Source organism: Panthera onca, chromosome B1 (genome assembly GCF_046562875.1).
Source record: "Panthera onca isolate mPanOnc1 chromosome B1, mPanOnc1 haplotype 2, whole genome shotgun sequence".
In the NCBI taxonomy this organism is placed as follows: Eukaryota; Metazoa; Chordata; class Mammalia; order Carnivora; family Felidae; genus Panthera; species Panthera onca.
Window position 1 is genome coordinate 20,853,402 of NC_138342.1, and position 14,852 is coordinate 20,868,253.

At 49.5% G+C, this 14,852-nt stretch overlaps 1 protein-coding gene and 1 long non-coding RNA gene across 9 annotated transcripts in view; one reads left to right on the plus strand and one right to left on the minus strand.

Annotated features, from left to right (window-relative positions):
* Positions 1–2,483, minus strand: part of SEL1L3 (SEL1L family member 3) — a 103,933-nt gene extending 101,450 nt beyond the window's left edge. For 2 of the 4 annotated variants that reach the window (XM_060655305.3, XM_078446226.2), the window contains exon 1: positions 2,127–2,481. In XM_060655305.3, the coding sequence (XP_060511288.2) occupies positions 2,127–2,291 (165 nt within the window). In that variant the 5' untranslated portion in view covers positions 2,292–2,481. Of the gene's footprint in view, positions 1–2,126 lie in introns of all 4 variants that reach the window. The other 2 variants (XM_081795499.1, XM_078446227.2) reach the window with 2 other exon arrangements.
* LOC132692639 (uncharacterized) lies at positions 1,502–13,321 on the plus strand. 5 transcript variants are annotated; one of them, XR_014137570.1, is made up of 4 exons: positions 1,638–1,740; positions 3,870–9,005; positions 10,252–10,766; positions 11,462–13,321. It is a non-coding gene; the product is annotated as an uncharacterized LOC132692639 (long non-coding RNA). The 5 variants fall into 5 exon arrangements; XR_013555323.2 differs by having other exon boundaries at positions 3,870–3,927; positions 5,862–10,766; XR_013555324.2 differs by lacking the exon at positions 1,638–1,740 and adding an exon at positions 1,502–1,613 and having other exon boundaries at positions 3,870–10,766.
* The last annotated feature ends 1,531 nt before the right edge of the window (positions 13,322–14,852 follow it).

Consider the following 14,852-nt stretch of genomic DNA (forward strand, 5'->3'; position numbering starts at 1 on the left):
AGACCTTTAGAACAAACGGGGAAACCCATCTTCCAAATCACACTTTTGCTTTCCTGGCTTTGACAAAACCTTCTCATTTAGTTGCAAAATGGCTTGCTTGTTTATCCGAGTCTTTCCTGTACAGTAGCCTATCTGAGGCCCATCTGAAGGAAACACACACAGTCAGGAAGCACTGACATTTCCCTCCTCGTGATCGTTCCCAAATCCCATCCTTCTCTGTCTGCCAAGACACTCATCCACGCTCCAGTTAGTTCCCACATTACGGTATTTTCTATAATCTCTCTTCGGAGCCGCACCTCATGACTTCACTAGCTCACCTTATGCTTCGGGTATCGTCTCTTTCCCCTCTCTGTGACCTGTTCTCCCAAAACCCCTCTGGGTCCAAACAGAACTTTTACACCCGCTCCGACATCTGCCTCTGTTCCCACAGACCACTAGGTCTTTAGGCTTTGTTCTTGTTCCTCTGAGTTCTCGGAACTGACAAGAACTGGTCTCTCCCGGCCAGGCCTTCGGATTTCCACGTGGAACTTTCCAACTTTCCAGACCACCTGTACACAAATGTTTCACACACGACTCTACTATGTCATCATTTCTGCCTCTGTGGGTAACCAGTGCCTTGTGGACGGGGATCATCTGTTTAAACTGAAACCCTGTCATTTGTTTTGGCAGTTTTATTTATGAGCCTGTGTGCTGTAACCCTGTGGCATAAATATTAAATAATAATATCTCTCGGGTGCAAAAAAAAAAAAAAAACATTCAGGTTAACTGACAACTTCTCATGAAAATATCAAGTAAATCCAACCACAAAATTTGGTACTTTAAAATATGAGGCAAAGCATGGATTGCTCAACAGGTATTTTCTAAAGCAGAATTACAATTTGCATTTTTACACCCTCTTGCTTCAAGAAATGCAACAGCCAAGAAGTAAAGAGTGTTAAAAGAAACTTGGGCTAGGTGGCAATTTCTTTGGAATCCAATTCTAATGCCTGACAATGTCTCCCAAGCAGTTTTTAGCTTCTGTGAAGACAGACTCTGCATAACGGCAATACCACATAAATGAAAATAATTCTGGACAATGACATTGCTCAATTTTAAGCGTTCTGTGAATTTCCTATTACATCAGTTTCATGATTCAGCATTTTCTATTTCATTTATTTACAGTAATATATGGCGAGATAACCCAAGGTTTCTGCAGGATCCTGGAACATAAGGTAGGCTGGACAGGAAGGGTGTCACCTTCTGTAAATTTACTATTGTTTAGGAGAATTCAAAGCAGAAGAAAGCAAGCCATCAAAGGAACCGACGAGGACTATTTCCCCCACCTTGTTCTGAGGGTTTAAATTACCCTGGTATTTTAAATGAGCTGCTTTTGAAAAATAGGTTACTGCCATTTAGTTGATGACGGAAACAGAAGCCAAGAAGAGTGCAAATTGTAAACTGACGTGCATAAGCCAAACGTATTCTCTCAAATGACAACGTTCAAGACGCAGCTAAAGTCCCCACTCGGGCGGTAAGCGTGTTACAAAGAACTAGATCTCTTTCTGGCATCCGCAACTTGGCCGGAGTGACCACGGAGGAGTTGAAGAGCGCTGGCAACGCTAGGTTCCTCGCCGGTGCGTTGGCAGAAGACAGTCCGGGCCATGAGGCCCCGGTGGAAAGTAAAAGGAGGTTCGAGGCGGGTGGCGTTCGCCGCGAGAGAGAGGCGAAGTTAAGCACGGGAAGGAAAGGAGCTGCGAGACTGTGAGGGGAGCCCAGGACGGGGAGGGAGGGGGCTGGAGAGCCGCGCGCGGCGGGTGGGGAGGAAACGCGGCTGGCGAGGCTCCCGGGGGGAGTGGGGAACAGGAGGGGAGGGTCTCCAGGGGAACGTAACCCGGGTACGGAGCGCGTCTCGGAGGGAGAGGAACGGACACGAGCGAGAGCGCCGCGCCGCAAGTCCGGTCCACGCACCCCTCTCCGCGCCCCGCGTACCCATCCCAGGTGCCGGGCGCGCCCGGGGCGCAGTGGCGCGGAAGCGAGAAAACTAGCAGCGCCGTATCGCCCGGCGAGGAGGAGGTCCCCGGCCGCCCCCGCCCGCGTCCCCGGGGCCCCGCGCGGAGGGGAGGACCCGGGCAGGGTCCGGCGCTCACCAGGTAGCAGAACAGGAGCAGCGCGCAGGCAGCGCGGCCGCCGAGGCCCGGGGGGACGCCGCCGCTCGGGGGGGCCATGGCTGCGGCCCGGGGACCGACCGCGGGCGGCGGGGGTTGTTGCTGCTGCCGCCGCGGCCACCCGAGCCCCGCGCCGCGCCGCTGCATGGCGAGGCCGCCCGGATCCGGGCCGGAACAGGTCACCTGGTGCAGGGACCGGCCCCCGCCCGAGGCGCCACCTTCCCGCCCGCCCCCGGCCGGGCCGGCCGCCGCGCGCGGGGCCACCTGCCGCCGCCGCCGCCGGACCCGCCGCCGCCACTGCCGCTCCCGCCGTCGCCGCCCCCGCAGCCCCAGCCGAGCGCCGGCTCCTCCCCGCCTCCCAGTGCCCGTCCCCTCCCTCCCCTCTGCCTCCGTGCCCAGCCCGCCTCCCGGCGGCTGCCTCCGACCCCAGCTTCCACCTCGCCCCGCGGCCGGGGACCCCGCAGGTGGGGACTGACCCCGGTCCCGCCCCCTGGCCGCCGCCCCCCCGCCCGGTTCCCTCGGTTCCCGGCCCGCCCCCCCCCCTTCCCCTTTCTTCGCTTTCCTCCCCCGCCCCCCTTCGGGCGCTCTTCCTGTCCGCGATCCCTCTCTCCCCTCCCTCCGTTCCCCTTTTTCCCTCTCTCCCATCTCCCCCTCGCACCTTTCTCTTCCTAATCCCCTCTTCCACTTTCTGCCTTCTCTCCCTGCCCTTCTCTCCCTTCCCTCCCTCCCCTTCTCGTTCTATACCCCGCTCCCGCGTCCTCCCGCTCCCACCCACTCCTTCTGCGGGTCCCGCAGCCCAGTTCCCGCCGGTGCAATGGGTTTTGTTTCCTTGCTTTTTTGGCGAGGGCGCCATTCCCGCTGGGCGCAGGGCGACTGTGCCCCCTGCAGTTGCGCCACGCAGCGGCGCAGCTTCTAGTCTTTTAAGGATGGATTTTGACCCCTGCCAACCTCCACCTGTCCACCTGCAGGGGTGGGGCCGCCTCCCTGCGGGCACATTTTTAACCCGGGTTGCGCCCCGCCCTGCCGGCTGGTTCCCGGCACGTTCTGGATGTTTCCCGAGGGTTTTGTGCGGTGCCGCCGCCGCCGCCGCCGCGCTCTTTGTTTTAATTGTCCAGAGTATCGGCGCCCAAAGCGGGTTTGCATTGGATTTGCAGCCCTGTGCCCCGGTTTCCACTTCGGACCGAGGAGAAAACGAATTAATTAGGTCAATGCGATTGTACTGAAGCCCTAAACGAAAGGGTGAGGCTCGTGAAGCGCACACTTTTTAGAATAAATCCAGGCACACCCTTGGCCGTGGGGCCCAGATTGGGACTGGCTGTTCGCGGATACGGGTCCTGCCGCCAAGCGCAGGGGCACGGCTGGCCCTCGAGTCTTCCAGCTTGCGGCCGCCCTGGTGCTCTGGAAAGCGCTGGGCTGTGTCCAGAGGTTCAGACAAGTGCTTGGGCAGGTAGCTGTAGCTCCGAAATAGTTAACCCACGTTCGAAAGTTCTCAGAAGCTTCCCTTTGGCACTGGTGGATTTGTGCGTATTGGAACTAACAATGATTGGGAGCCTGGAAGGACACGGCCCTTGCCCTCTGGAGATGCCACCTCGGTAGGGCAAGTCGCGGCAGGCGTCAGGAGAGTCTGGCCATACAGATGGAGTGCCCAGGGTATGCCCTCGGCCGTCTCAGTACAGGCCTGGCCACCCTCAGCAACTGAGCTGAGTCATTCCTTTCTTTTTTTAGGTCACCTGAGGGCTGCGGCCCTGGGTCAGGTTCTTGGCTCCCAGTCACTCATTCCAAGGTAATGCCTTCTGTCACTGGTTCTCAAACTTCAGCCTGCATGTGAATCCCGGAGAGGGCTTATTAAAACACACGTTGCTGGACAACCCCACTAGAATTTCAGATTCAGTTGGCCCTGGGTGAAGCTTGAGAAGCTGTATGCTGGTCCACAGACCCCATTTCCAGAACCATTGGCACGTAGATAAGGTCATTGTGCTCCTACCTCGTCCAGCAGGCACTACATTAAAACATCTGAGAGTGTCTTTGTTTGACAGCTGTCTCCAGCACCCCTGCCCCACTTCCAAAGACCCGCAGCACTGAAAATTCTCCTGTGTGATGTGGAAAATCGTTTATTCTATTGAGTGTCCAGGGGGGTTGAAAGATTTGGCAGCTTTGTCCCAGATTGTGTCCATATTATTTTGGGGGGCAGGTCAAAGTATAGACGAGACTCTTTTTTTTTTTTAATTTTTTTTAACGTTTTATTTATTTTTGGGACAGAGAGAGACAGAGCATGAATGGGGGAGGGGCAGAGAGAGAGGGAGACACAGAATCGGAAGCAGGCTCCAGGCTCCGAGCTGTCAGCCCAGAGCCCGACGAGGGGCTCGAACCCACGGACCGCGAGATCGTGACCCGAGCCGAAGTTGGACGCCTAACCGACTGAGCCACCCAGGCGCCCCTATACTCTTTAATGTGTATGGAAGGAAAACTGTTGGCCAGTTCCAGAAAATGGGGCTTCACGATATTTCTGGAATTTCCGCCTGTCTTCCTGGGCCTTTCTCTGGAGTTCTCTTCCACTTCATTGCACACAGACTCAGTTTGGCCTTCAGGGAACGAAATGGCTCCCTTAGGTTGTTTGTAATCAGGATTCATGGAATCCAAGTTTCAGAAGCCTTGTGAGTTTGAATTTACCTAACTGTAGTCGTTGTGGAGGCACCCCTTGGGGCACTGAGCTATTTTTAATGTGGTGCACCGAATCTCTTACTTACTAGGCCTCTGTTGTGCCCCTACTGTGCGCCAGGCATCACTCAACACCCCAAAATCCAGAGGTAAGAAGGTGCCCTGTTCCGTGAGGAGCGTCAGGCAGGCAGAGAACTGACCTCAAGACAATTGGGTCCTCAAAAAGGGATGTTCAGGTTGCTCTGTGGCCCAGGGCAGGGGTGTGGCAGGATTGACTGATTAATGTTGTATTGAAGAGGGGAAAGAAAAACAGAAGGTCAGGATTTCTATTCACAGTGGACTGTGACATTTTGATCCAGAAGACGGAATCGGTCATTGCACTTGCCTCCTCTGTCCGGATCAGTAATTTGAAGGGTGTGGTCTGAGTGCAGAAGAAGACCGTTTGTTTTAAAATACCATTCTTTCCCACCTTTACAATTTATTGGTTTGAATTAAGTTTTAATGCTCCACTAACCTGGGAAGGTCCCTGGGGACTGTATCTGCTCTCACTCATCACTGCCTTAGGGTTATCTCATCCCCTCTGAGAGACAGTGAGAGAGCAATCCCACACCTCAACACAGAAAAAGACCGAGTCCAGCAGGAGGATGATAGCCTCTCTCTCTGCAAGGCTTATGAGGAGAAGCATCCAGAAGCCTGGACGGGTCAGGTCAGGGCTGCAGGAAAAAGGCATGACCTTCACTGAATATGCTTGCCTCTGTAAGCACGGAATGGCGTTCTAGGCCAGGAGTTCTTAGAATCTGAAATGGCATAACATCTGTAAAATCCCAGGGACCGATGCAGTTGGCTACCTATCCACTTGCCAAGTAAAAGTATTTAAAACAAACAAAAACCCCAATATACTATTTTTATCAACATTATTTCATCCAAAAGACGGTATTTTTACCATCAAAAAATTAGGAAGGATCCAATATCACAATAAAAGACAGCTCTTTAAACGGAATATAATTTGTGAAAAATTCCAGACTTGTCATTGCCTTATTTTTTGCTACCTTCATTCAGGCTGTCACAGTCCACGCATGGGCACTTGGAAACCACATTTCTAGGTACTGAGGATGTCTTGGGATCTGTCTTGAGGTGTGTCCCTGCAAAGACACCTGATCTCTGAGTTATAAGAGGGGGCAGGGAGGGCACTGCAGAGCAGTGAGGAAAGCGCCCTCCTACATAAACCTTTGGGCCCAGGCAAATGCCACCAGCTCTAGAGAGACATCCCTTGTGATCTCAGGTCAAAAATCAATCGGTGGTTTCTCTCTGTCCCCAGCGAACATTGCTTGTAACCCCGTGTGGCAACTGGCTAATCCTGCTTCGTATTCTGGTCGGTTTGTACACCTGTTCTCCTCAGCTCTGGGCATTGTCCCCTGGCCTTATACGTAGAAGCTTCTTAGGCATAGTCAGTCAATCAGATTGACTTCATCATCTTCTTTTTCATTTTTTTCTTTCTATCTGTCCTTTCCTTCTTGCCCCCTTTTTACCTTCCTGCCTTCTTTTCCTTTTATATCCATTGTTATCTCCTCCAGCTCCTTCCTGTTAGTACACAATTTTCCCCGTGGGCAGGGTCCTCTGGAATTCTGTACCCTGCCACTTCCCATCCATTCTGCAACTTCAGATATGCGGAATAAAGATAAATGAACTGTGACATTTGCCTTTTACATCAAAATACAAGAGAAGAAAACAAAAATGGAAGAGAAGATTGCTGTCAGACCACACATTTCCCATCCCCATCGGAAAACCATGGTCTTTTTTCCTGCCAACAATGACCTTGGGGATCCAGTTAAATCCTGCCTGACGTTTTTAACATTCAGTACTTCCGTTTTTCTCACGGGGAGTGGGGGGGGGGGGGGGAAGAGAAAGCCTAGGCTTTACCTTCCCTAAATCTGTTCCTGTCTCGGTTCTTCCTTTTTTGAATCCTCCGTATGTACCAATTATTTCCTGTTTCTTCCTCTCTTAGAACATTCCACCAGGTGCCATTCTCATCCCCGGGTCCCCAGACCTCATCTTTTGAGCCTCAAGTCTCTCTGACTGCAGACTCCTTTTCCCTGGGCCACAGGGTCCTCGCTTTGAGAAGTTGAGTGAAGAGAGGATGGAAGCATTTGTGTAAGCTGGGAGTTTTTCCATGTATTTCTGTGGGGATGCGGAAGGTCTCAGAATCACCCAGTCTGTAAGCCTGGCGCACTCCGAAATGAGCTCTATTTCTGGGCCTGTCAGATGAAATGCTGTTGCTCCCGGTTATTTTTGGCTCTTTGCCCTTCTGAATAGGTGCATATTCAGCTCAATTCTCCCCCCGACCCTGAGCTGGGAAGAAGCAGGCAGCTTCCCTCAGCCAAGCCTCCTCTCGAGTCAGGAACATTTGCCCCCTTAAGCAGCAGCTATCTCAAGAGTCCTGGACTGCGCAGCGGCTGTTTATGCCGTGGCCAGGGGGGCAGCAGGGGAGTCCGCTCCCTGGCCCCCTCAGATGACTGATGGAGACCCTTGTGAGCCGAACAGCAGGTACAGCCAGGTATCCAAAGCCTCCTCGTTCATACATACAAAGGTCTGCAACCTGCCCCACTGGGCCTGGCTGCAAAAACTTCTCCTACCATCCTCAGGGCACCTGGGATGGCCAGGGGACATTTTCGGCTCAGTGAGCACAGAAATAGCTGTACACTGAGGGTCTGAGGAAGGAAGAACGTTGGGATGCAGAAGGTCAAGGGCATGCAGTTAGAAAACTATCTTCGGGTGAGCATGTTGAGAAGAACATGTGTGTGAAAAGGGTGGAGGGAGGTTGGGTGTGAGTGTGCAGATCCACGTGGGACGGAGAGCGAGGAAGGACAGCGACTGTGCACCTAGGGAGTGTCAGTGTAAATAATTGAAGAGAGAGAGTGAGTACACCTGAGACCTTGGGGAAAGCGGATTGTATCTACGAGTCCTGACAATATTTTATAACTGCATCCTGCAGTTGAAATCGCGATCCTTAGACAGGCATTAACATCGACTTAGGGCTTTTAGTCTATCCGGTAATAAACAATATCAAGTGAAATGAAATGTCAAGATGAGCTGTACTTGCATGGACACTTAGTAAGGTCCATATAAAATCAAGAAAAGCATAGAGAAGAGGAAGCTAGCCCAGGGTTCTCTTAACAGCTACTTATCTCTGCAGCCTTTGACTGAGAGACTTCTTTTGAAAGTTCTTACCACGTATCACTTTGACGCACTAATTCACTCAATCCTCATGACAGCAGCAGCAGCAGCAGCCTCGTTTTACAGACGAAGGAACTGAGTCGTTTGAAAGATCCCAGGTCCAGGGTCATCACCAGGTGGCAGAGCTGGTTTGGTCCGAGCAGCCGTGCTCAAGGACCGGAGCTTCCACGACTACACGAAACTTCTGTAGTGACAGCGGGTGGTGGAGGGGCAAGCAGGTGTCGTGAGGTATGTCCAGGGCTCGCACCTGGGTTTGAAACGTAGGTGTGTGTCCGGGCTTCATGGTGCCTGGGGACAGACACTGCCATGTGGGACACATCTGTCTGGGGCCATCCTGCCACTCCCCAGCTATGTTGCCTTTGCCGGGTCACGAATCCTTTTTTGAACCCCAGTCTCCAGCCTCTGCAAAACTGGGGATAAAGTCACCGATCTGGCCATCGATGTGGTGTTGTGGGGGCCAGTGAGGTAGCATGGGTGAGGGTGCGTGGCAAATCGTCAAGCCCTAGACAAGAGTAAAGCACTTCTTGTGTATTTTTCAGACTCACCTACTTCCAAAAAAGGCTCACAAAGAAAGGTCCATCCCTTGTAAGTTTATGAAAAACAGAAAATAAATAAATAACCTGTCAAGGGGTTAAGGATGACCCCACCCATGAAGCACATCTCCATTATAACCCTGGCGCAGGGGAGGGTATCCCCCCAGTATTTACCCCCCGGGGGGTGGGGGGGAAGCCAGCTGCCGTGTGTCAACTCTCACCACCAGCAAGCCAGCCATGTGACGGGAGAGAGATGCTCAGACATTCCGACCCCCGTGTGGGCCAGACCTGAGAATGAGCAAATCATCCTGAAGGTTTATCCGTCGAGCCTTTACATGACTCGAACCCAGCCCCGCCCCGTTCAGCTGAAACAGCTTCAGAATCCCTAAGCCAGAATTGCCCGGCTGAGTCCTAGCAACTCACTGACCCATGAAAGGTAAAAATAAACTGTTCCGAGCCACTAAGTTTAGGGGTAGTTTGTTGACAACAGTAGGTAACTGAAACAGTGTCCTAGGCTAATATTATATTTTAAGTCAACAGTGTAGTTCATTTTGAGCTCCCTGGCATTCGAAGCAACAAGGGGAGCAGGATGGATTATATGCACTTCTTATTATCTTGAGTATTAGGATTTACCTGAAGGGCTATTTCATCTGACTCGTCTCCTTGTGGTCCAATCAGAATGAAAATTAAACTATCTTCTTACATTAGAATCTCTCCGGTCTTGACCAAAATTACGGTTGTGCAAATTCTATAATCTGCCCTGCTAGAGCAAACCAAAGAATTACAGTTGTCACTGACAACAAAATGTTCCTTGCATCTGGCCCAAATCTTTCAGACGGTAGCTCAAGCCTATTTTCTCCTGTTTGGTGCTCAGTGTCTCTTCTGCCTCCTGCCTCATCCCCACCCCAAATTAAGTCACAAATGGGCTCAGTGTCTCTGGGGTCCTAAGCAGCCAAAATTAATGATTAAAATAGAAATGCTGAAAATAGTTGAAACTGAAGCAGATTGGATGATTTATTCAAACCTTCAGGAAAAATTACTATTCAGCCCAGAATTGGAAATTGGATTTGTGGTTCCTAAGAATGCAACACTTCCCTGGCGCTAGCCCCCGAAAGGGAAAGGAAACAAACACGTAACATACATCCGTGACCATCTTTGTGTCCTTTAGACCCAGGCTCTGGGAGGTCAGGAACCGCATCCGTGTTCTGGGTAGTGCAATGTTTAATGCCTTATGGTGCTTATTAAAGCTTGTCTTCATTAAGTGACCTTCCAAGTCTACGATAATGAAACACATAAAGCTGAGTGTGAATCGGGGATTTCTGTTCTCTCCAGTGTGACCTTGGTGAACAGGCGTTACCTGCCTGTGGGTCCCATTCTGGGAAGGCTGGTTAGCACGTGGGGTATTTGAGGTCACCTCACTTACGTAGAACCTGAATGAGGCCCAGCCAACCCTGTGAAGGTAGTGAACCTTGTCCTTGTGTCCTTGACCTTGTTTTCTGTAGTCTTCCCCCACATTTGTCTTCACACCCCTAAGCAGGACTTCCGCGTCCTCGTAGCGAACCTCTGTGTGGACAGCCTGAAGGGTAGCAGAGAGGAGCACTCTCAAATCCCAGCTGAGTTCCTTATACCACATTTTCCTAAATACTTTCAAATCACCAAGACATTTCACATCCATATTTCAGGTCACTGTCTCAACAATTCCTGTGGAATCCTGGGGGATGACCCTGTTATGGGTTGAATTGTGTTCTCTAAAAGGATATGCTGGGAGTCCTAACCCCTGGTACCTGCGCATATGACCTTATTTGCAAATAGGGCCTTCGCAGATGTAATCAAGTGAAGCTGAGATCGTAGGGTGGGCCCTGATCCAATATGACCAGTGTCCTTACAAGAAGATGGAAATTTGCTCATAGACATGCACCGAGGGGTGACAATGTGAAGACACAGAAGGAAGAAGGCCATACGAAGACAGAAGCAGAGATTGGAGCCACGAGGCCACAAGCCAAGGAACGCCCGGGGCTACCAGAAGTGGGAAGAGACAAGGAAGCATCCTTGTCTAGCAGCTTCAGAGGGAGCGTGACTTTGCCTGTGCCTTGATTTTTGGACTTCTACCTTCTAGAACTGTGAAACAACAAACTTCTATTGCTTTGAGCCACCCAGTTTGGGGCACTTTGTTCGAGCAGCCTTCGAAAACTAATATGTAAGTGTTGTCATTTTCTTATATTTTTTAATGCAATGTTATTGGATTACCTTTTTAATCCAATGTTATTGGATACCTACTGTGTACCAGACTCTGTGCTGAGCTCTAGAACTCAGACCCAAAGCTACAGGTTGATACAAAACAAATCAAAGACCTGAGCCCTCTGATGAGTTTCTATGCTCATTCTGTCGAGTCTCAGGCTCTCCCTCAGCATCCTTAGGCCCAGACACCCCCACCCCCACGCCCATCCGTCACCACTGTCTGGTCTGTGCCCGTTCCCACAACTGGCTGAGACGTAGGCAGTGCTGGGCCTAGAAGCAGCTTGGGAGATCTGATCCAGCCCCGTGGCTTTCCAGGTGTACCATCTGAGGTTGAGAGGGGTCACCCTACCAGTCAAAAGGCAGCATTGAACTCCAACACGTCTTCTCACTCTCTGACTCTGGTTAATTCATGTTATGAATAAATTCAACAAACAACAAATGTTTGTCGAACGAACACTAAATTATTAATCCCTGATAACGAGAATATGTTCTACCTCCCAGAGGTATTTGAATGTGAAACAATGCCTTAACCCAGAGGAGTGCATTTCAGATCGCGGAGGGTGGGACTGAAGGTTGGGGCGGGCAAAGCAGGACAGGGGGACCCGGGGGCAAGGGTAGGGTCTTTCACTGACCTCATATCTCATATCCTTAAAGCAACTTCGGTGTCTGCTCAGGACAGAATGGCAACCACGGAGAATTCTGGACGGGGCGGAGGAAGAGATTGCTCCCTTCTGTACTTTGAGCGGCAACAAAGGGCTATGACCGATGCCCTCTTGGATGCAGAAGGAGGCACTGGCCTCATTATATGCATACACCATGACTGCTGTCTTAAACTCCAATACTGCTGAACAATTCAGAAATAGATCCATTATAGGTCTGCTTTAGCCCCAGGGCTTTAACACGGGTCACTAGAAAATCCAAGATTGCACAGTAATTCAAACTCTTAAGAGGAAAAGGAAAAAAAAATTCTCTTCAGCACTCCCGCCTGCCCAGAGTCCCTCCCTCCAGCATCACAGGGAGCCCCTCTTCATTTCTGTAGTGCTTTAGAATAAATAGCTCTTATGTTGAACTTGAAATCTAAATTTTTCGCCAGCTATTAATTGATAAGAGAAGCTCGTTTTACCTCTCATGCTCTGTAGTAAGATTACGGTGTAAATAAACTGGGTCAGGTTTAGCCGGATGGAGGTGAACTGTTCTCTAATTCCCCTTAATCTCTGGTAAAGGAATAACTAGGATTTGAACGTCAACATTCAATAAGCAATTATGGCACTCCTTCAAACACGATCCAAATTAGTCTGCTGTTCCCTCAAATAGAATCCAAAGGACCTCCAAACCGTGCTCTTCGATTGCAACCTCCTTGTTTTGTTCTAACCGGTGAGAGGAGTCAGGATTGCAGGAGGGATTTGATTTGATTTATATTAATTTTTAGAGTATCAGGGATCTCTTGTTTTACTTGAAACAGATCAGGGAACGGGGTCAGTCAACAAGGGTTTTCTCGACTACTGATCTCGACTACTGATCACTGATGTCGACTACTGATCACTCAGCATTTCATGAGGCTGGCTTCTAGCTTTCACAGTGCATTAGAATCATTATCTAATTATTAATCTCACCCTAGAGCTCTGAGGAGCTTATGACACCCGTTGAAGTTAATGAAGGCTTTTACCTGTGGATCTGGCACTAAATCGCTGTGATTGACCGAGTGCCCACAATATGGTAGGCACTGATTGACAGAGGGGAAAAAGAATGAAACGGAAGGAAATTAAGAAGAGGAAGAAGGAGAAGGCGTCAGAGAGGAGGAGGGGCGAGAAACCAAAAGGAGATTGTAACTTCAAAACACCTCGTTAGGAAAATGGGGCAGTTAAGGAAGAACTCGCCAAGTAATCTGCTTAAACTTTAATTAATTATTCATTTATATATATTTATGTGGCACACTTTCTCTAGGGAAACCAATGTGCTTTGCAAACATATTAAATAATTAACTCCCTCAAATCTGAGTGGAAAGGGAGCAAAATTACTCCAGAAAAGGACTGGCGGGGGTGATAAGTGATGGATGCGTCTGGCTTTGAAGAGGCGATCCTGTGTGATACCCACCAGAGACCGCATAACAAAAGACCTCTTCTGGGGGGTAACTATGGGTACTATGGTGATCCCTCCCCCCACCTTCCAGAAGAAGCAGCTTTTGCTTATACAGATAAATGATGCTACGGAGAGAGACAAACAGGAAGACACATAAATTGATATGATACAGAAATCCAGTATATTTTGAGGAAGGGTGCTATTAGAAGAAAGTCAAATGGAGTGCATCTTTTAATAAAATACTGCCTTTGAGACAAAAGTTAAAGTTAGGACGTATTTCGAACCAAGAACATTGAACATGGCATTAAGTAAAATGAAATTGCAATGGCCAAATGATGAGCAGCAGCGGTTAGTAAGTTGTGTTTAAACAGATGTTGACTTCCTGAAATTACATCCTCAATGCATCGTTGACAGGACGCTATTAAAAAAATAAAATACCTTTATTTTTTTTTTTAATTATTTTTTTTTAACGTTTATTTATTTTTCAGACAGAGAGAGACACAGCATGAACGGGGGAGGGGCAGAGAGAGAGGGAAACACAGAATCGGAAGCAGGCTCCAGGCTCTGAGCCATCAGCCCAGAGCCTGACGCGGGGCTCGAACCCGCGGACCGCGAGATCGTGACCTGAGCCGAAGTCGGACGCTTAACCGACTGAGCCACCCAGGCGCCCCTAAAAAAAAAAAAAAAAATACTTTAGCACAAGTGGTTTCAACATTTCTCTGGAAAGTAGAAATGTATCTGCCAGAACAGTGGAGGGCAGAAACAAACAAAAAACTTAGGAAATTAAAAAAACACAAACTAAAAAACAAGAAGTGAAAGCGGCAGCTGTTCGGAGGCAGTGAGCATGGCCGAGGGGTGAGCGGGGCAACCATACAGGCATCAGAAGATTCGTGCCTTCTTGGGTCCAGCACTCTCGGGCAGTTGCAGGAGCAGCCTTATGTTCACTGCATCTCAAAACTAGTAAATTGGAATGCACCCACGCAGGAGGACAGACGTGGTCCTTGGAGAGGTCATGGTCATTAAAACTGCAACATGCATTTGTTCGTGTACGTATGGCCGGAGGGCTCGGCACCTGGCAGCTAAGGCTGAGACTTGGCCAAGTGACCTGTGGGAAGTTTCAGTGTGGGAAAGAGACGAGTGATTAACAAGACCGGCCTCCTTACCTTTTTAAAATGAAAGATCCGCCTTACCCCAAGACCACTGGCAAGAAATTAAAATAAAAAAGAGGAAGGGTGGTGGTGAGTCCAAGGGAAGAAACTTTTTTTTTTTAATTTTATTTTTAAAATGTATTTATTTAACTTCAAGTTAGTTAACATACAGTGTAGTATTGGTTTCAGGAGTAGAACCCAGTGGCTCATCACTTACATACAACACCCAGTGCTCATTCCAACAGGGCCCTCCTCAATGCCCATCACCTACCTTTTCCCTCCTGTGACCACCCCCAGCCCTCCTCCATGAACCCTCAGTTTGTTCTCTGTATTTAAGAGTGTCTTATGGTTTGCCTGCCTCTCTGTTTTTATCTTATGTTCCCTTCCTTATAAGGGAAGAAACTTTTTTAAAAGCAAACAAGACCAGTCTATTGATTCCAAACTCCACCTGGAGCCCTGATGGCTTTCAATTTTTATTTTATTTTACCTTCTTTTTAAAGAGAGTTTATCTTCCTTCCTTCCCTTCCATCCTTCTTTCTTTCTTTCTTTCTTTTTTTAAGTTTATTTATTTTTATTTTGAGATAGAGACAGAGAGAGAAAGAGAGAATGTGACCAGGGCAGGGGCAAAGAGAGGGAGAGAGCGAGAACCCCAAGCAGGCTCTGTGACCGCATAAAGCCTGACACGGGGCTTGAACTCACAGACTGTGAGATTATGACCTGAGCTAAATTCAAGAGTCAGATGCTTAACCAACTGAGCCACCCAGGCTCCCCTCTTTCTTCCTTCTTTCCTTCTTTCCTTCCTTTCTAACTTCATCCTT